A 14,772-nucleotide genomic window follows, 5' to 3' on the forward strand; every position below is an offset into this window, starting at 1 on the left:
ACATTACAGAGGACGTTTCTTTCAGAAATACTGGAATGTCATATCTGTTCGATTTCAAAACAATGGAAAATATTTAACCTTTTTAATTAACCCCAAAGATGACCAGCAGAAAGACAAACAAACTATTATTGGTGATATCAAAATTATATATATTTGGGGGAGGTGCTATTGGGCTGTTTTTTAAATTTTTATTTATGTATTTTGTGGTTTTATATTTTGATTTTATCCTGTGAACCGCCCCGAGACCCCCAGGTATAGGGTGGTATATAAATTCAATGAAATAAAAAGTGTGTATTGGCAATAAGTTATATGAAATCGATATATGGAATAGACAGGAGGTTGGGTCTTTAGTGTTAAGACCAATTTATGTCTTATTGTTTGTTAAGAAAATTCTGCATCTATTGTTGTTCCTGTGTGTAATTTGTGTTTTCTCTTTTTTTCTTTTCTTGCTGTATCAAATAAATAAATAAATAAATACCCTGCAAACTATTTTTTTTAAAAATAAATAAATACTATATTGCATTACACTGAAATGCTTCTTTGACCAGTGTGGCACACCACAAACATTTGAGAACCACCGGTCTATGCGGTGTGCTGCACTGGCTAAGCAGCCCACCCAGAACCACATCTCAATGGCTCAGAAAAGGAGCTGGATATGCCCAGGGAAACCCCATTGGAGATACCTACGTTGGCAGCCTTGGGGGTTCTCCGCGCTGAGTCCAAAGAAGCCGGTCTTGCACTTGTCGCAGCGGACTCCCTGCACGTGCTCCTTGCAGCGGCACTGCCCGGCAATCAGCCCCAGCGCCGGGTCGTCGTGGGTGTCGCAGACCCCACCGTCGAGGGTGCCGTCGGGGTCGCAGTCGCAGGCTGTCCGGGGAGGGCGCAGAGCAAACCCCAAAATTAAAGGCACAAAGAGAAGCCGTTAATCCCTATCTAAACTAGTAAGAAAAGAAAACCATTCCACTTGCTTGAAAGAGATCTGTTCCCTTCTTGCAACAGCGGGTCTGCTGTGCCGAGCTGCGGTTCTTAAACCGTAAACAGATTGAGGTTGAATCCTGACAAGACAGAAGTACTGTTTTGGGGGGACAGGGGGCGGGCGGGTGTGGGGGATTCCCTGGTCCTGAATGGGGTAACTGTGCCCCTGAAGGACCAGGTGCGCAGCCTGGGAGTCATTTTGGATTCGCAGCTGTCCATGGAGGCGCAGGTCAATTCTGTGTCCAGGGCAACTGTTTACCAACTCCACCTGGTACGCAGGCTGAGACCCTACCTGCCCGCGGACTGTCTCGCCAGAGTGGTGCATGCTCTGGTTATCTCCCGCATGGACTACTGCAACGCGCTCTACGTGGGGCTACCTTTGAAGGTGACCCGGAAACTGCAATTCATCCAGAATGCGGCAGCTAGACTGGTGACTGGGAGTGGCCGCCGGGACCACATAACACCGGTCCTGAGAGATCTGCATTGGCTCCCAGTACGTTTCCAAGCACAATTCAAAGTGTTGGTGCTGCTCTTTAAAGCCCTAAACGGCCTCGGTCCTGTATACCTGAAGGAGCGTCTCCACCCCCATTGTTCAGTCTGGACACTGAGATCCAGCGCCGAGGGCCTTCTGGCGGTTCCCTCATTGCAAGAAGCGAGGTTACAGGGAACCAGGCAGAGGGCCTTCTTGGTAGTGGCACCCACCCTGTGGAACACCCTCCCTTGAGACGTGAAGGAAATAAGCAGCTATCCTATCTTTAAAAGACATCTGAAGGCAGCCCTGTTCAGGGAAGTTTTTAATATTTAACGCTGTACTGTTTTTAACACTTGATTGGGAGCCGCCCAGAGTGGCTGGGGAAACTCAGCCAGATGGGCGGGGTATAAATAATAAATTATTATTATATTATTATTATTATAATGTGAAATCATTTCCGCTCTTAAAGAGAGGGGTTCTAGTCCTCAAGCCTGCCCAGAAACCTTGCCCAAATTAAATCTCAGCAAGCTCTGCTGCAACAACACGGCGGTGTCTGTGCAAAGACAGCCTCTGCTAACTTGGCAGCAAAGAAAGAGCACTTTGTTTGGAAGCACCCAACCCGCAGGTGCAGGAAGAAAGGGGTCCGGGTGATGCAAAACAGAAGATTTCGGCTTTGGCAACTCCACATTAGCTTCCGAAACCGGACTCCAGGCTTGCCACCTTTGCAGATTCTCACGCTCCGCACCGCTGCTGAACAGTGGAGCCTTGAGCTTTTGAGGGAACGTGCCAAGGCCAGGCACAGCCCTTTTTAAAAAAGGCTCTGCTAGCAAAACCCACATGCCAATATTCTTTGCAAGCTGTGGGAACTAAGCAGAGGGCAAAGTTAAGCAGTTAAGTAGAGTCAAGGCATGGGTTGGCAAACTAAGGCCCGGGGGCCGGATCCGGCCCAATCGCCTTATAAATCCGGCCCGTGGATGGTTGGGGAATCAGCGTGTTTTTACATGAGTAGAATGTGTCCTTTTGTTTAAAATGCATCTCTGGGTTATTTGTGGGGCCTGCCTGGTGTTTTTACATGAGTAGAACGTGTGCTTTTATTTACCGTATTTTTTGCTCTATAAGACTCACTTTTTCCCTCCTAAAAAGTAAGGGGAAATGTGTGTGCGTCTTATGGAGCGAATGCAGGCTGCACAGCTATCCCAGAAGCCAGAACAGCAAGAGGGATCACTGCTTTTGCTGCGCAGCGATCCCTCTTGCTGTTTTGGCTTCTGGGATTCAGAATTTTTTTTTTCTTGTTTTCCTTCTCCAAAAACTAGGTGCGTCTTGTCGTCTGGTGCGTCTTATAGAGCGAAAAATACGGTAAAATGCATCTCTGGGTTATTTGTGGGCCATAGGAATTTGTTCATTCCCCCCCCCCAAAGTATAGTCCGGCCCATCACATGGTCTGAGGGACAGTGGACTGGCCCCCTGCTGAATAAATGTGCTGACCCCTGAGTCAAGGGGTCTGGATTAAATGCGCCAGGCAAGGAGATGAAGGCAGGGATTGAGGAACCTTTATCAACCCAAGAGTGAGCGGCCTCCCAAGAGCCAGATGCCAGTGATGCACAGGGCAAAGGATGGGACTCCTGTCCTTAAGACAGCAGGCCACAGTGCAGCCACACGGAAGTCAGGGGTTGCCACGCAGAAGCCTCTCTTTCCAAGGAAAGCAAGAAGAGGCATGAATACGTCCATCACCGAGATTCAGGAGGTGCCAAAGGAGGAGAGGACAGGTGATCCCACCTACTGAGCGATTCCACCTAGCAAGCAAGATTGCTTGCTAAGGAGCAGAAACGCTTCCTGCACTAAGCTGAGCCCACCCCATTCCTATATACAGTGGCACCTCGTGTTAAGTACTTAATTCGTTCCGGTGGTCCGTTCTTAACCTGAAACTGTTCTTAACCTGAAGCACCACTTTAGCTAATGGGGCTTCCTGCTGCTGCCGCCACGCCGCCGCCGCGCGATTTCTGTTCTCATCCTGAGGTAAAGTTCTTAACCCGAGGTACTATTTCTGGGTTAGCCGAGTCTGTAACCTGAAGCGTATGTAACCTGAAGAGTATGTAACCCGAGGTACCACTGTATGTGGTAAAAAGTAAGGGTTGTCGGTCTCAGGTCAATATCTAAAGCTTTGAGGGTTAGACCCCCTGCCTCGAATTGATTATGCATATTGCCTGTTGCGTCTTAAGCTAGCAATTTGTATATCCCCCCCAGGAAGTGAGAGCTGAACTCTTAGCTGATAAATACCTACAAATTGCATCTCTGGCAGCCAAATTTATTCTGACGGCTTCGCTCCAGCATTGTAATTTTAAATTTTTATACTGTAATCTCTATAGCCTTACGCTGTCTGATTTTAGAGCAGGGGTCAGCAACCTTTTTCAGCTGTGGGTCGGTCCAACGTCCCTCAGACCATGTGGTGGGCCGGACTATATTTAGGGTGGGGGAATGAACGAATTCCTATGCCCCACAAATAACTGAGAGATGCATTTTAAATAAAAGGACACATTCTACTCATGTAAAAACACCGGGCAGGCCCCACAAATACCCCAGAGATGCATTTTAAATAAAATGACACATTCTACTCAGGTAAAAAGACGCTGATTCCTGAACCGTTCGCGGGCCGGATTTAGAAGGTGATTGGGCCGGATCCGGCCCCCGGGCCTTAGTTTGCCTATCCCTGTTTTAAAGGAATACCATGCTTAGGCCCTCTGTTATTCATTGTGAAGGACTTTGGCTATATACAATAAACTGAATTTTTAAAATTATCCATCGAAGCAACCTAAACACTTAAAGCCCTCAGGAAGGCTCCTCCTTCAAGTTCCTGTTCTGAAGGAATGGGGAGTCAGGACAGCCTCGGAGATGCCATCAGTCAATCCAGGCACCTGCACCCTATGAAGCACACACAGTTACTTTCCCAGCGCTGAAAGGAGGAGCCTTTCCACAAGAAAGGTCCTTCGTCCCTGGAAACATGCAGACCCCAGCCCCATTTCCACCCAACCACCCGCCCTAATACAGTCGGCAGGCTCTCACCGCGGCACACGCTAGGGTCCCGGATGTCTTTGGTGGGGTCCTTGTAGTAGAAGGGCTTGCAGAGCTGGCAGTGGCGGCCCATGGTGTTGTGCTGACAGTCGTCGCAGACCCCGCCGCTGGTGTTGCCCGTGGCCAGGTACACGGCCATGTCGAAGTGGCACTTGTGGGAGTGCTCGTTGCAGTTGCACTCTGTCGAGAGGCGGCAATCACATCCAAAGCCCTGACCTCAACTACCCCCGTCACCCAAATCCATGTGAATCCCTAAATGACCTCAGCCCCAGGTATCTGAAACAGCATCTCCCTCCCTGCAGACCGGCCTGGGAATTAAGATCAGCGGAGAAGACCCTCCTGATGGCTTCACCGCTGTTGTAAATTCATGGGGCAGTGGCTCATGAGAGGGCCTTCTCAGTGATGGCCCCGAGAATGCGGAACTCCCTTGCCACGGATGTAAGCCTAGCGCCATCTCTTTGCAGCCTTTCAAAACTGAAGAGATGAGCAGGCCTTTTCTGTGGTGGCTCCCTGCCTGTGGAATGCTCTCCCCAGGAAGGCTCGCTGGTACCTTTGTTACATAAATCTTTAGGCACCAGGCAAAAACATTCATCTTCTCCCAGGCCTTTGGCTAATTCAAACAATCTGTGGCCTTTTAAACTGGGGGTCGGTATTATTTTGTTTGTTACGGTGTTATGTATTTTTGTGTTTTCATATTGTAAACTGCCCTGTGATCTTTGGATTGTGGGTGGTATATAAATTTTATTATTATTAGTAGTAGTAGTAGTAGTAATAAACAGATTAAAATTACTTCAACTTTCTAAGCATCTGGGTAAAGGTAGAGGTAAAGGGACCCCTGACAATTAGGTTCAGTCGTGGCTGACTTTGGGGTTGCGGCGCTCATCTCGCTTTATTGGCCAAGGGAGCTGGCGTACAGCTTCAGGGTCATGTGGCCAGCATGACTAAGCCGCTTTCTGGCGAACCGTTTACCTTCCCGCTGGAGCAGTACCTATTTATCTACTTGCACTGGTGTGCTTTCGAACTGCTAGGTTGGCAGGAGCAGGGACCGAGCAACGGGAGCTCGCCCTGTCGCAGGGATTTGAACCGCCGACCTTCTGATTGGCAAGTCCTAGGCTCTGTGGTTTAACCCACAGTGCCACCTGCGTCCCTCAAGCATCTGGGTAGGCTTGTCTAAACAATAATGTTTCTAGGAGGGCTGAAAAGGGTACAGTGAAGGTTCCTGCTTGATCATAGAATCATAGAGCCATAGAATTTAAGAGTTGGAAGGAACCCAAGGGTCATCTAGTCCAACCCCCTGCAATGACCTCAATAGGCAGGGAGTTCCAAAGTATACGTGCTGACACACTAAACAACTGAGCTCTTACAAATGTGGAACGGGCATTATGTGGCACTTGTAGCAGTGGGAATTCCACCAATATATGATGGTGTACAGTCTTTCAAGCAATGCCTTCTATTGGGACTGGTGTTAGAAAAACTCTTTCTCATGGGTTTGTCAGTAGGGTGGCTCTCATTCCCAACCACGACTGCCCTCTCACGTGGTAACCCTTCACTCCAGTATCAACGCTCCTCCTGGCTTCCTTGTTCCCTCAACACCCCCTCCTCAGATACTCACTCTTGCATGCGTTGGTGCGCCGCCCCTCAGCCGGGCGCCAGGGCAGCTCGTGGTAGAAGTTGTCGCACTGCTCACAGTTCAGCCCGTTGGTGTTGTGCTTGCAGACGCAGCGGCCATGCACCTGCGGGCGGAGAAAGGGGGAGACCCAGGCCACGCCCACGGTGAATGGAAGAGGGCGGGTCTTTGCCTGCTCTCCTGCGTTCAGACTGCACACGACCTTCCTACCCTACATCATCATGGGCATGCCGCGCCCTTCCCAGGTACACATCCACAGAAGTTATGCTTGCACCCCACGTAGGGGACAAAGGCCACGTTGGCTATGTATCTTTTGAACTAAGCTGGTGCCCCAGTAAGTAGTTGGGTTATGATTCTAGTCCTTAAGATAAACTTGAAAATGCATGTGCTTTTTCACATGGTTGGGGGAAATTATGAATATGTTCCAGCGGTCAGAGGCTAAAACCCCAGAGCTCTGCACAGTTCCTCATCTCTGCCTTTAGCTAGTAAAAAGAGAAATGCTAAAGCAGGCTTCCTTAACCTGGTACCCTTGTTGGACTCCAAGTCCCATCATCCAGGATCAGCAAGCCCAAGAGGCTCAGTGGTTTAGACCACGGCGCCACCCTTCTCTACAGACCAGCCTGGGAATTAAGATCAGCGGAGAAGGCCCTCCCAATGGCTTTGCCGCTCTCGGAAATTCGGGTGGCAGCGGCTCATGAGAGGGCCTAGTCAGTGACGGCCCCAAGAATGCAGAACTCCCTTGCCACTGAGGTAAGCCTGGCACCATCTCTTCGCAGCCTAAGAAAATTGAAGAGATGAGTGGGCCTTTTCTGTGGTTGCTCCCTTGCTTCTGGAATGTTCTCCCCAGGGAGACTCGCTTGGTGCCTTCGTTACATATCTTTAGGCGAAAACATTCCTCTTCAACCAGGCCTTTGGCTGATTAATATCTCACAGCTTTTTAAATGTGTTTGTGGGAAGGGGATTATTGTTTTGTTTAATTCTGTTTCAATTATTTGTGCTTTTACAGTGGTACCTCAGGTTACAGACGCTTCAGGTTATAGACTCCGCTAACCCAGAAATAGTACCTCAGGTTAAGAACTTTGCTTCAGGATGAGAACAGAAATCGCATGGCGGCAGCGGGAGGCCTCATTAGCTAAAGTGGTACCTCAGGTTAAGAACACTTTCAGGTTAAGAACGGACCTCCGGAACGAATTAAGTTCTCAACCTGAGGTACCACTGTATCTTGGTATTTTTATCTTGTGAACAGCCCTGAGATCTTTTGATGGAGGGTGATATATAAACCAAATAAACCAAACAAATAAGTTGTGGGGGGAGTCGGCACGCCTAATCAAGTGCCTAGGAGTGTTCCTAGCGCCTTACCATGCCCTCTACGTCAGCAGGGCTTCGGGCGAGGGGGGCGCACTCTGAGGCATGTCCATAGCAGAAGCAGTTCCCACGCAGCACCATCTCGTACACGGCATAGTAGTACTTCTCCTTGATCTCCCGCCGCGAATCCAGCAGGTCGTCTCCCAGCGTGTGGAGTTTGGTCAAGTTCACCCGCAAGTTGGTGACCTTCAGGAGATCTGGGGGGGCAGAGAGGTTGGAGTGGGTGAGAAGGCAGACATGGAGAGAAGCATCCCCACCGGGAAACAGCTTTCCCGGCTGGGGCTGTGGGTTCGAAAGTTGGGCTACTTGGTGGGCTATAAATATCAGAGTTGTCAACCCCCCGCAAGCTATCGGCCAGGACCAGTCAGAAGTATGCGCCCCACGACGAGGGGAGAGGGAACAGATTCCCAGCCGCACACAGAGAGAGAGAAAAAGAGAAAGAGCGACAGACAGAGAGGGACCACAGCTAAATCTAGCAGCAGCCAAAGCAGAAATCTGTCTAGGCCCAAATTTAACCAGCCCCCAAATAGAACTAAAAGGCAGGGCCAGCTGCCGTCCACTCTAGGATCCCAGGGAACTGTTTGCTAGCTAGCTATTTGTGTATATGTTTCTCATTCTTAGGGACTGGGAATCTTGGTTGGGTATGTTTGTCTGGATTTGTGGTCCCCATTGTGGCATCTCTGTGACACCCTCAAACACCCCTTTAGTGTCCATCAACGCCCTCTCCCCCTCCTAAATTTTAGTATATATATATTTTAAGTCAGAGTTTTTCCTTCTTCTGCATTTGTTGATTTGGTTCAGGAGTTGTTGGCTGTCATTGTCTTGCGTTTCAATTGTGTAGGAGGGATGTAGGTGTTTTGCAAGTTTGTTTGGGGGTGGGGAGGGAAACATTCTGAGCTTTGCCGGTTTTTCTTCTGTGAAATCAATGTCTTGCCATGTTCATAATTGTTTGTTATCTCTCCTAATGTGCCCCAGGCAAAAAAAAGTCTCAAAGACGAGGATCCATTGTTTGTGATGAGAAAAGGTTGACTCAGCAATTTGGATCTGGTGAAAAGAACAAAATACCTTTTTCAGGAGGAACATTCTCCTTAATTCCCAATGAATGGTCAGAAGGTCCAGGGGACACAGCCTTGCTAAACTTAAGCAGCTCTGGGCCTTATCACTACACAGGAAGGAGTTTGGATTTGATATCCCGCTTTATCACTGCCCTAACGAGTCTCAAAGCGGCTAACAATCTCCTTTCCCTTCCTCCCCCACAATAAACACTCTGTGAGGTGAGTGGGGCTGAGAGACTTCAGAGAAGTGTGACTGGCCCAAGGTCACCCAGCAGCTGCATGTGGAGGAGCAGGGAATCGAACCTGGTTCACCAGATTACGAGTCTATTGCTCTTAACCACTACACCACACTGGGCCATACCCAGGTTCAATCCTCAGCATCTCCAGGTAAGGTTGGGAAAGATTCCTGCATGAAACCCTGAAGAGCCACTGCCAATCAGTGTAGACTGAAGTGTAGGTGGGTTCCCACAAGGCAAGGCACAGTGATAACAGCAAAAACCTTTACTGAACTACAGAACCGAACAACAGGGACAAAGCAACTGCTTATATACATTTCTGAAGGCCTGGGCCACTCCCACTCCCAATGTGATTGGCTGTCTAAACTTCCAAGCTGCGAATCATGACTCAGAGTTTGAGGGCCAATGGCAGAGGCCCAAATCCTGAAATGTTCTGTGACTGGAAATCATGTATCGAATCAGAACACAGGAGCTCAGAATCCTTAGTCCAGACTCAAGCTCAGGCAAACACAGACCACTGAATACACAGACAATACTGAACTAGAAGGACCAGCCATCTGGATGAGTATAGGGCAGCGTCCTATGTTTCTACATGGACCAGAGACCCGGCCTGGGAGCCACACTGGGAACCATGAGAGATATAAATGTATAAGAAGAATTCCTTATTGTGTGATCGCTTGTGTTTAAAACCACAATTCACTAATGAGCTGCCGTTTCCCAAACGAGCCCACTAGACTCATCCATTCATTTCTACCTCACCCATCTGCTAAGATGCGTAAGGTGGCTCGCAACCTTTTGCACAGTACAAAAGAAGAGCAGAACGACAGAACGGCACCACCACTCCATAAAAAGGCATAAAAGTTCTCACTGAAATGAGAAAATATCCATCTCGACAAAAGCGTTTCCGTCGCCTGTCTGGAAACAGTGATGGGGCCACGCATACTTCACCCAGGAAGTAGTTCCAAATCCCGGGGGCCACAACCGAAAAGGCCTTCTCCACGGCACCTGCCCTACACCCACCACATCTCAAGTGGTAGGAAGACCTCCAAACCAGAAGGTACGTTCGTGACAGGGGAGGAAGGATGAAGCTCCGGGAATGGGCCAAATAGCCCAGGGTGCGCATGTAGTGCCACTTTTACGACAGTCGATCGCATGGCCTAATAAACATGGGTGTGCAAGTTTCTTGCTTGGTTTGCGCAAGCAATGTTGTGACACATTACTGCTGCAATTTCAGGGCCTGCATCCTGCCTACATAATATATATAGAGAGAGCGCACACGCACATTTATTTATAGTTATATTAAGATGGAAATATTTGGTGCAGCAGAAACGTTCCAAGATTCTACTCTCATTCGGAGGTCAGAATCTTGTTTGTCCACTGGGAATCCAACTCCTCTTGGGGGGCGGGGGGTAAATACACAGTATGCCCAGCCTCTCCCTGCCCTAAGCCAGCTCCTCCCTCCTCTGGCTCCCTCCCACAGAGAGACTCACTCAGGACCACCTCTCCGAGAGAGAGAGAGAGAGAGAGAGAGAGAGAGAGAGAGAGAGAGAGAGACTCACTCTGGATTTTGGGGCTGTAGGGGTCACGGATGTGGATAGCTGGATCCAGCACTCTGTAGATTACCTGGAGCAAGGAAGAAAGAGCAGAGGGTCAAGGGGCAACCGCCAGCTTACGAGAGCATAATCCTGCAGCCCTTGGCCTGGGCCTCTTCAAGGAGGAAGCAGTCTGCAGAGACCTAACGTATATGGTGTGTTTGGTGCTGAACCCATCTCTATACCCCAACCCCCCAACATCTCCTGTCAGAGCTGGGTCAGGTGCAGGTCAGAAACAAGACGCAAAGTTTGGGAATGTAGTTTATCTTTTTATTCAAGAAAACAGCCTACTGCTCAGCAACACATCCTGACAGGTTTTGCCTCTATAGAGCAGTTTCCAGGACTGGCGGTCTCCTTCTCTGCTGGATGTTGCCCAAGCAGCCTCAAACTACAGGGCACCTGTAATCTCTGTTCTGCCCTACGTATTGGGTGTCCTTGGAGTCAAGGAGAGGGGAGCTAGTTGCAGTAGGAGACGCAGATTCCTGGAATTCTCCACCAGCGACTTGCTCTCCCTCCTCTGCTTCAGCCTCTGTGTCTGAGCTGTTCCCTGTCACAGGCTCTCATTGCTCACTAAAGCCTGTTGCTTCTTCAGCATCCAACCATTCCTCTCTGTTTAGGGAAGCTTTTAATGTTTGATGGACTATTGCATTTTAATATTTTGTTGGAAGCCACCCAGGGTGGCTGGGGAAACCCAGCCAGATGGGTGGGGTATAAATAATAATAATAATAATAATAATAATTACCTCTCCTCAGTGTCCCACCACCAATTCCTGGGCCCTGAGCCTTCCTCTTCTAGTGCTTCAACTTGGGGGTTCCCGGACTGCTACTTCCCCCCACTCCTCATCATCTAGCCCATCCCTGACACCCCCACAGGTAATCCTACTGCTCCGGACGCCCTGCTTTTTTTACTCACCTCTCCCTCGGTAGAGGGCTCAATGTCCGAGTAGCGTGACTCACAGACAACATCGTCCACACGTCGCAAGGGTCCCCGGGAGGCGGACGGGAAGGAGGCGGCGCAGTCGTAGGCAAAGTAGCGGTATACCTGCCAGGTGCGGCCAAAATCTGCCGAACGCTCCACCAACATGGCTGCTGGCCGGAAGGTCTGCGAGGGGTAGAGGAAAATGGGAATCCTTGCATGCTTCCAGAACTATCACCTAGTAAGTCGGGGTGGAATAGGACAGAGCTATGACGCAACCCATTCATATGTGGACGTCATCACTTGATGCACCAGTTGCCAAGGGACAAGCGCACATGTGCCCTAGACCAAGGCTGGGAACTCTGTGGCCCTCCAAATGCTATGGGTTGGACTACATCTCCCATCATCTCTGACGAACAGCCTTGCTGGCTGGGGCTCATAGAATCGTTGAAAGGGACCCCAGAGTCATCTAGTCCAACCCCCTGCAATGAAATGCAGGGTTCTCAGCTAAAGCATCAATGACAGATCGCCATCCCCTCTCTGCTGAAACAACTCCAAGGAATCCATCCATGGGATTGGGTGGATTCCAACAGCATAGGGAAGGGTCCCCAACCACCTGGTGCAGATTTGGGGAGGGCGCAGGCAGGAGCTGGGACCCCATTGCACAAGCAGTCATCCTCATGCCAACAGGACGCAGTGGTTGGCCTCCACCCTGTATCTAGGAAGCGAGGACAAATGAGAGGAATAATCGTGCGCAAAACCAAGTCACAGCTGCGTGCAAAGTCGAAATTAAAAGAGAGAGACTCCCTGCAAATCACTTGTTGCGCAGCAAAGCGTTTACAAGCGTATTCTTGGAAATGCCGGTTTAATCACCCCCTCGTTTAATTTAAACACAGCTCATTTCCACAAGGGGAAAAAAAGTTTCACAACAATGTCCTCTGATTTTCTCCCCCCGTTTGGGGGCGTCAGGAAATAATCGAACATAAAAATCCGCCCCCATTCCTCCGCAGCTTCTCTTTCCATTGCAAGCAAGCAGGCATGTGGCGCTGGTGGGGCTGGAATTTCAACTGGGACTGTGGCAAGGGGGAAAGGTTAAAGACCCTTCTTCCCACACCACAGCTGCAAACGGACCCAGCAAGACACACCCTGACGTTGGCTATGTGCATACGTTTCTTTTTAATTGCCCGTGCAAGGACAAAGCACATGACTAATGTCATCTCTGGCCTGGACCTAAGAAGGGCAGCAGATGTTCTCTGATGTGAACATTGAAATATACAGCGTCAGAGCAGCGATCCACCTAGCCAACTGATGCTCACGCTGATTACCGCTAGCTCTTACAGGTCTCAGGCAGAGGACCTTTTCCATCTCCTTCTACCTGATCCTTTCGCCTGAAGGGGCCAGGACTTGAACATGAGACCTTCTGCCTTCAAACCCAGCAGCATGGTGGGGCTTTGCCGCTCACCTGACCTCCGCCTGGCTAAGTTGCTGCAGCAGACCAGGAGGGATGTGGCGGCGGCAAGGTTGGTGCGGTGCAAACACAATCCAGTACTCCTGCTAGGGCGTTTGCACCGACGCAACCCCCTCTCCAGCTCCATGTGCTGTAGAGACTCAGCCAGACAGAGATTGGGTGAGTCATCCTACGATGCCATCCACTTCCACTTCTAAGAAATCCGCTCCACTTCCCAGTGTAGAGGAGTTGCGGTGGACCACGTGGCTACCCACTCCCCACCGGGGGCGGGGGACTTTGTCCCCCGTTGCCCAGGGGATCCTGGCCAGCCAATCCGCTGGCCGGGGGGCGTGGCCGGGTCCATTTTAAACAGAGGCGCGAGCCGGAGGGCTTCCTCCTTGGCTCGCTTCCTCAATCACCCGCCTTCCCTCCCTATTTTGCAGCTTTTAGGCACTGGCCTTGCTACGGACCGTGGTTGGTCGCCATTGAGGGGCCTGGTAGGAATTTTTCCACTTGGCAAATTGCCACTGGCCATTTGGTTTTTGCCTACCTCGTAGAAATCGTCACAACTTTGTTAGGGTTGCGGTTAGGCATTGTTTGACCTTGTGATGGGGGAGGGGAGGTGTGGCCATCACCTGCCCCTCCAAGCTTAAGGGTATTCCGTTAAAGGAATCCAGGGGTGTTGATCTTGTCCGAAGCCCGGGTCAGGGGCTAGGGCCATGACACGACCCCAACGGGAACACCAGGGGAAGCTCGAGTTGGTATGCATCGACAGGGCTCCTCCATCCGGTGGTTTACCCTTACGCATCGGGCAGGAGTCAGATATGGTCAGGTCCAATCAATGCCTAAGCCAATACCGCTCACATTCTGTAATTCAATAAGGTAAGGTAAAGGGTAAAGGGACCCCTGACCATTAGGTCCAGTCGTGACTGACTCTGGGGTTACGACGCTCATCTCGCATTATTGGCCGAGGGAGCCGGCATACAGCTTCTGGGTCATGTGGCCAGCATGACTAAGCCGCTTCTGGCGAACCAGAGCAGCACACGGAAACGCCATTTACCTTCCCGCCGGAGTGGTACCTATTTATCTACTTGCACTTTGACGTGCTTTTGAACTGCTAGGTTGGCAGGAGCAGGGACCGAGCAACAGGAGCTCACCCCGCCACGGGGATTCGAACTGCCAACCTTCTGATTGGCAAGTCCTAGGCTCTGTGGTTTAACCACAGCACCACCCGCGTCCCTATAATTCAATAAAGTTGTGGCCAAATTTGCCCAATAACATAAACCCAATATCCGTGTTCTTTGTGCGTTATTTCCCAACGAGGGGGTGGCTGCGGGGTCTTGACACGCAAACAGATAGTCACTCGTGCATCCCGAGGATCTCGTGCTTCGTGGGGGATGGTGGCTAATGTTCAGGATGCTGACCCATTACGATGGCTGCATTACCTCCATGATCAGAGGCACTATTACGGTTGCTGAGGATCATGGGCGGTACTGCTCTCATGTCCCGCTTGCGGGCTTGTCATCTGCATCCCCATGAGAATGCAATGCTGGACTTGACGGTCCTTTGGTCCAACCCAACAAGGTTCTTCTGATGTCCTTGAGGAAGCGTGAATCCCTTCACTGGAGAAGAAGCCCACCTGTTCCCAGCTGGGACGTACCTTGAAAGTCATGATGAGGTGAGTGAAGTGGAACTCGGCCTCCAGGTCCAGGCGGATGCTCACCTGCTCCACACCTGGAGAGACAGACACAGACCCCTGTAAATAGCTGAGGACTTAAATGACACTTGTAAGATAACAGAGATAGGGATGCAGGTGGCGCTGTGGGTTAAACCACAGAGCTTAGGACTTGCCGATCGGAAGGTCAGCGGTTCGAATCCCCACGACAGGGTGAGCTCCCGTCGCTCGGTCCCTGCTCCTGCCAACCTAGCAGTTCAAAAGCACGTCAAAGTGCAAGTGGATAAGTAGGTACCACTCCGGCGGGAAGGTATACGGTGTTTCAGTGCGCTGCTCTGGTTTG

General features: G+C 50.4%; 1 protein-coding gene across 1 annotated transcript in view; it reads right to left on the reverse strand.

The window, feature by feature from the left end:
* Window positions 1-14,772, reverse strand: part of LAMB2 (laminin subunit beta 2) — a 69,826-nt gene that overhangs the window by 41,682 nt on the left and 13,372 nt on the right. The window contains exons 4-10 of the mRNA XM_053378455.1: window positions 14,415-14,488; window positions 11,305-11,493; window positions 10,359-10,422; window positions 7,503-7,705; window positions 6,129-6,249; window positions 4,508-4,696; window positions 688-867 (exon numbers count right to left, since the gene is read on the reverse strand). Of these exons, the coding sequence (XP_053234430.1) occupies window positions 688-867; window positions 4,508-4,696; window positions 6,129-6,249; window positions 7,503-7,705; window positions 10,359-10,422; window positions 11,305-11,493; window positions 14,415-14,488 (1,020 nt within the window). The remainder of the gene's footprint in view (window positions 1-687; window positions 868-4,507; window positions 4,697-6,128; window positions 6,250-7,502; window positions 7,706-10,358; window positions 10,423-11,304; window positions 11,494-14,414; window positions 14,489-14,772) is intronic.

The sequence above is a fragment of the Podarcis raffonei genome, chromosome 2 (genome assembly GCF_027172205.1).
Source record: "Podarcis raffonei isolate rPodRaf1 chromosome 2, rPodRaf1.pri, whole genome shotgun sequence".
NCBI classification, from domain to species: Eukaryota; Metazoa; Chordata; class Lepidosauria; order Squamata; family Lacertidae; genus Podarcis; species Podarcis raffonei.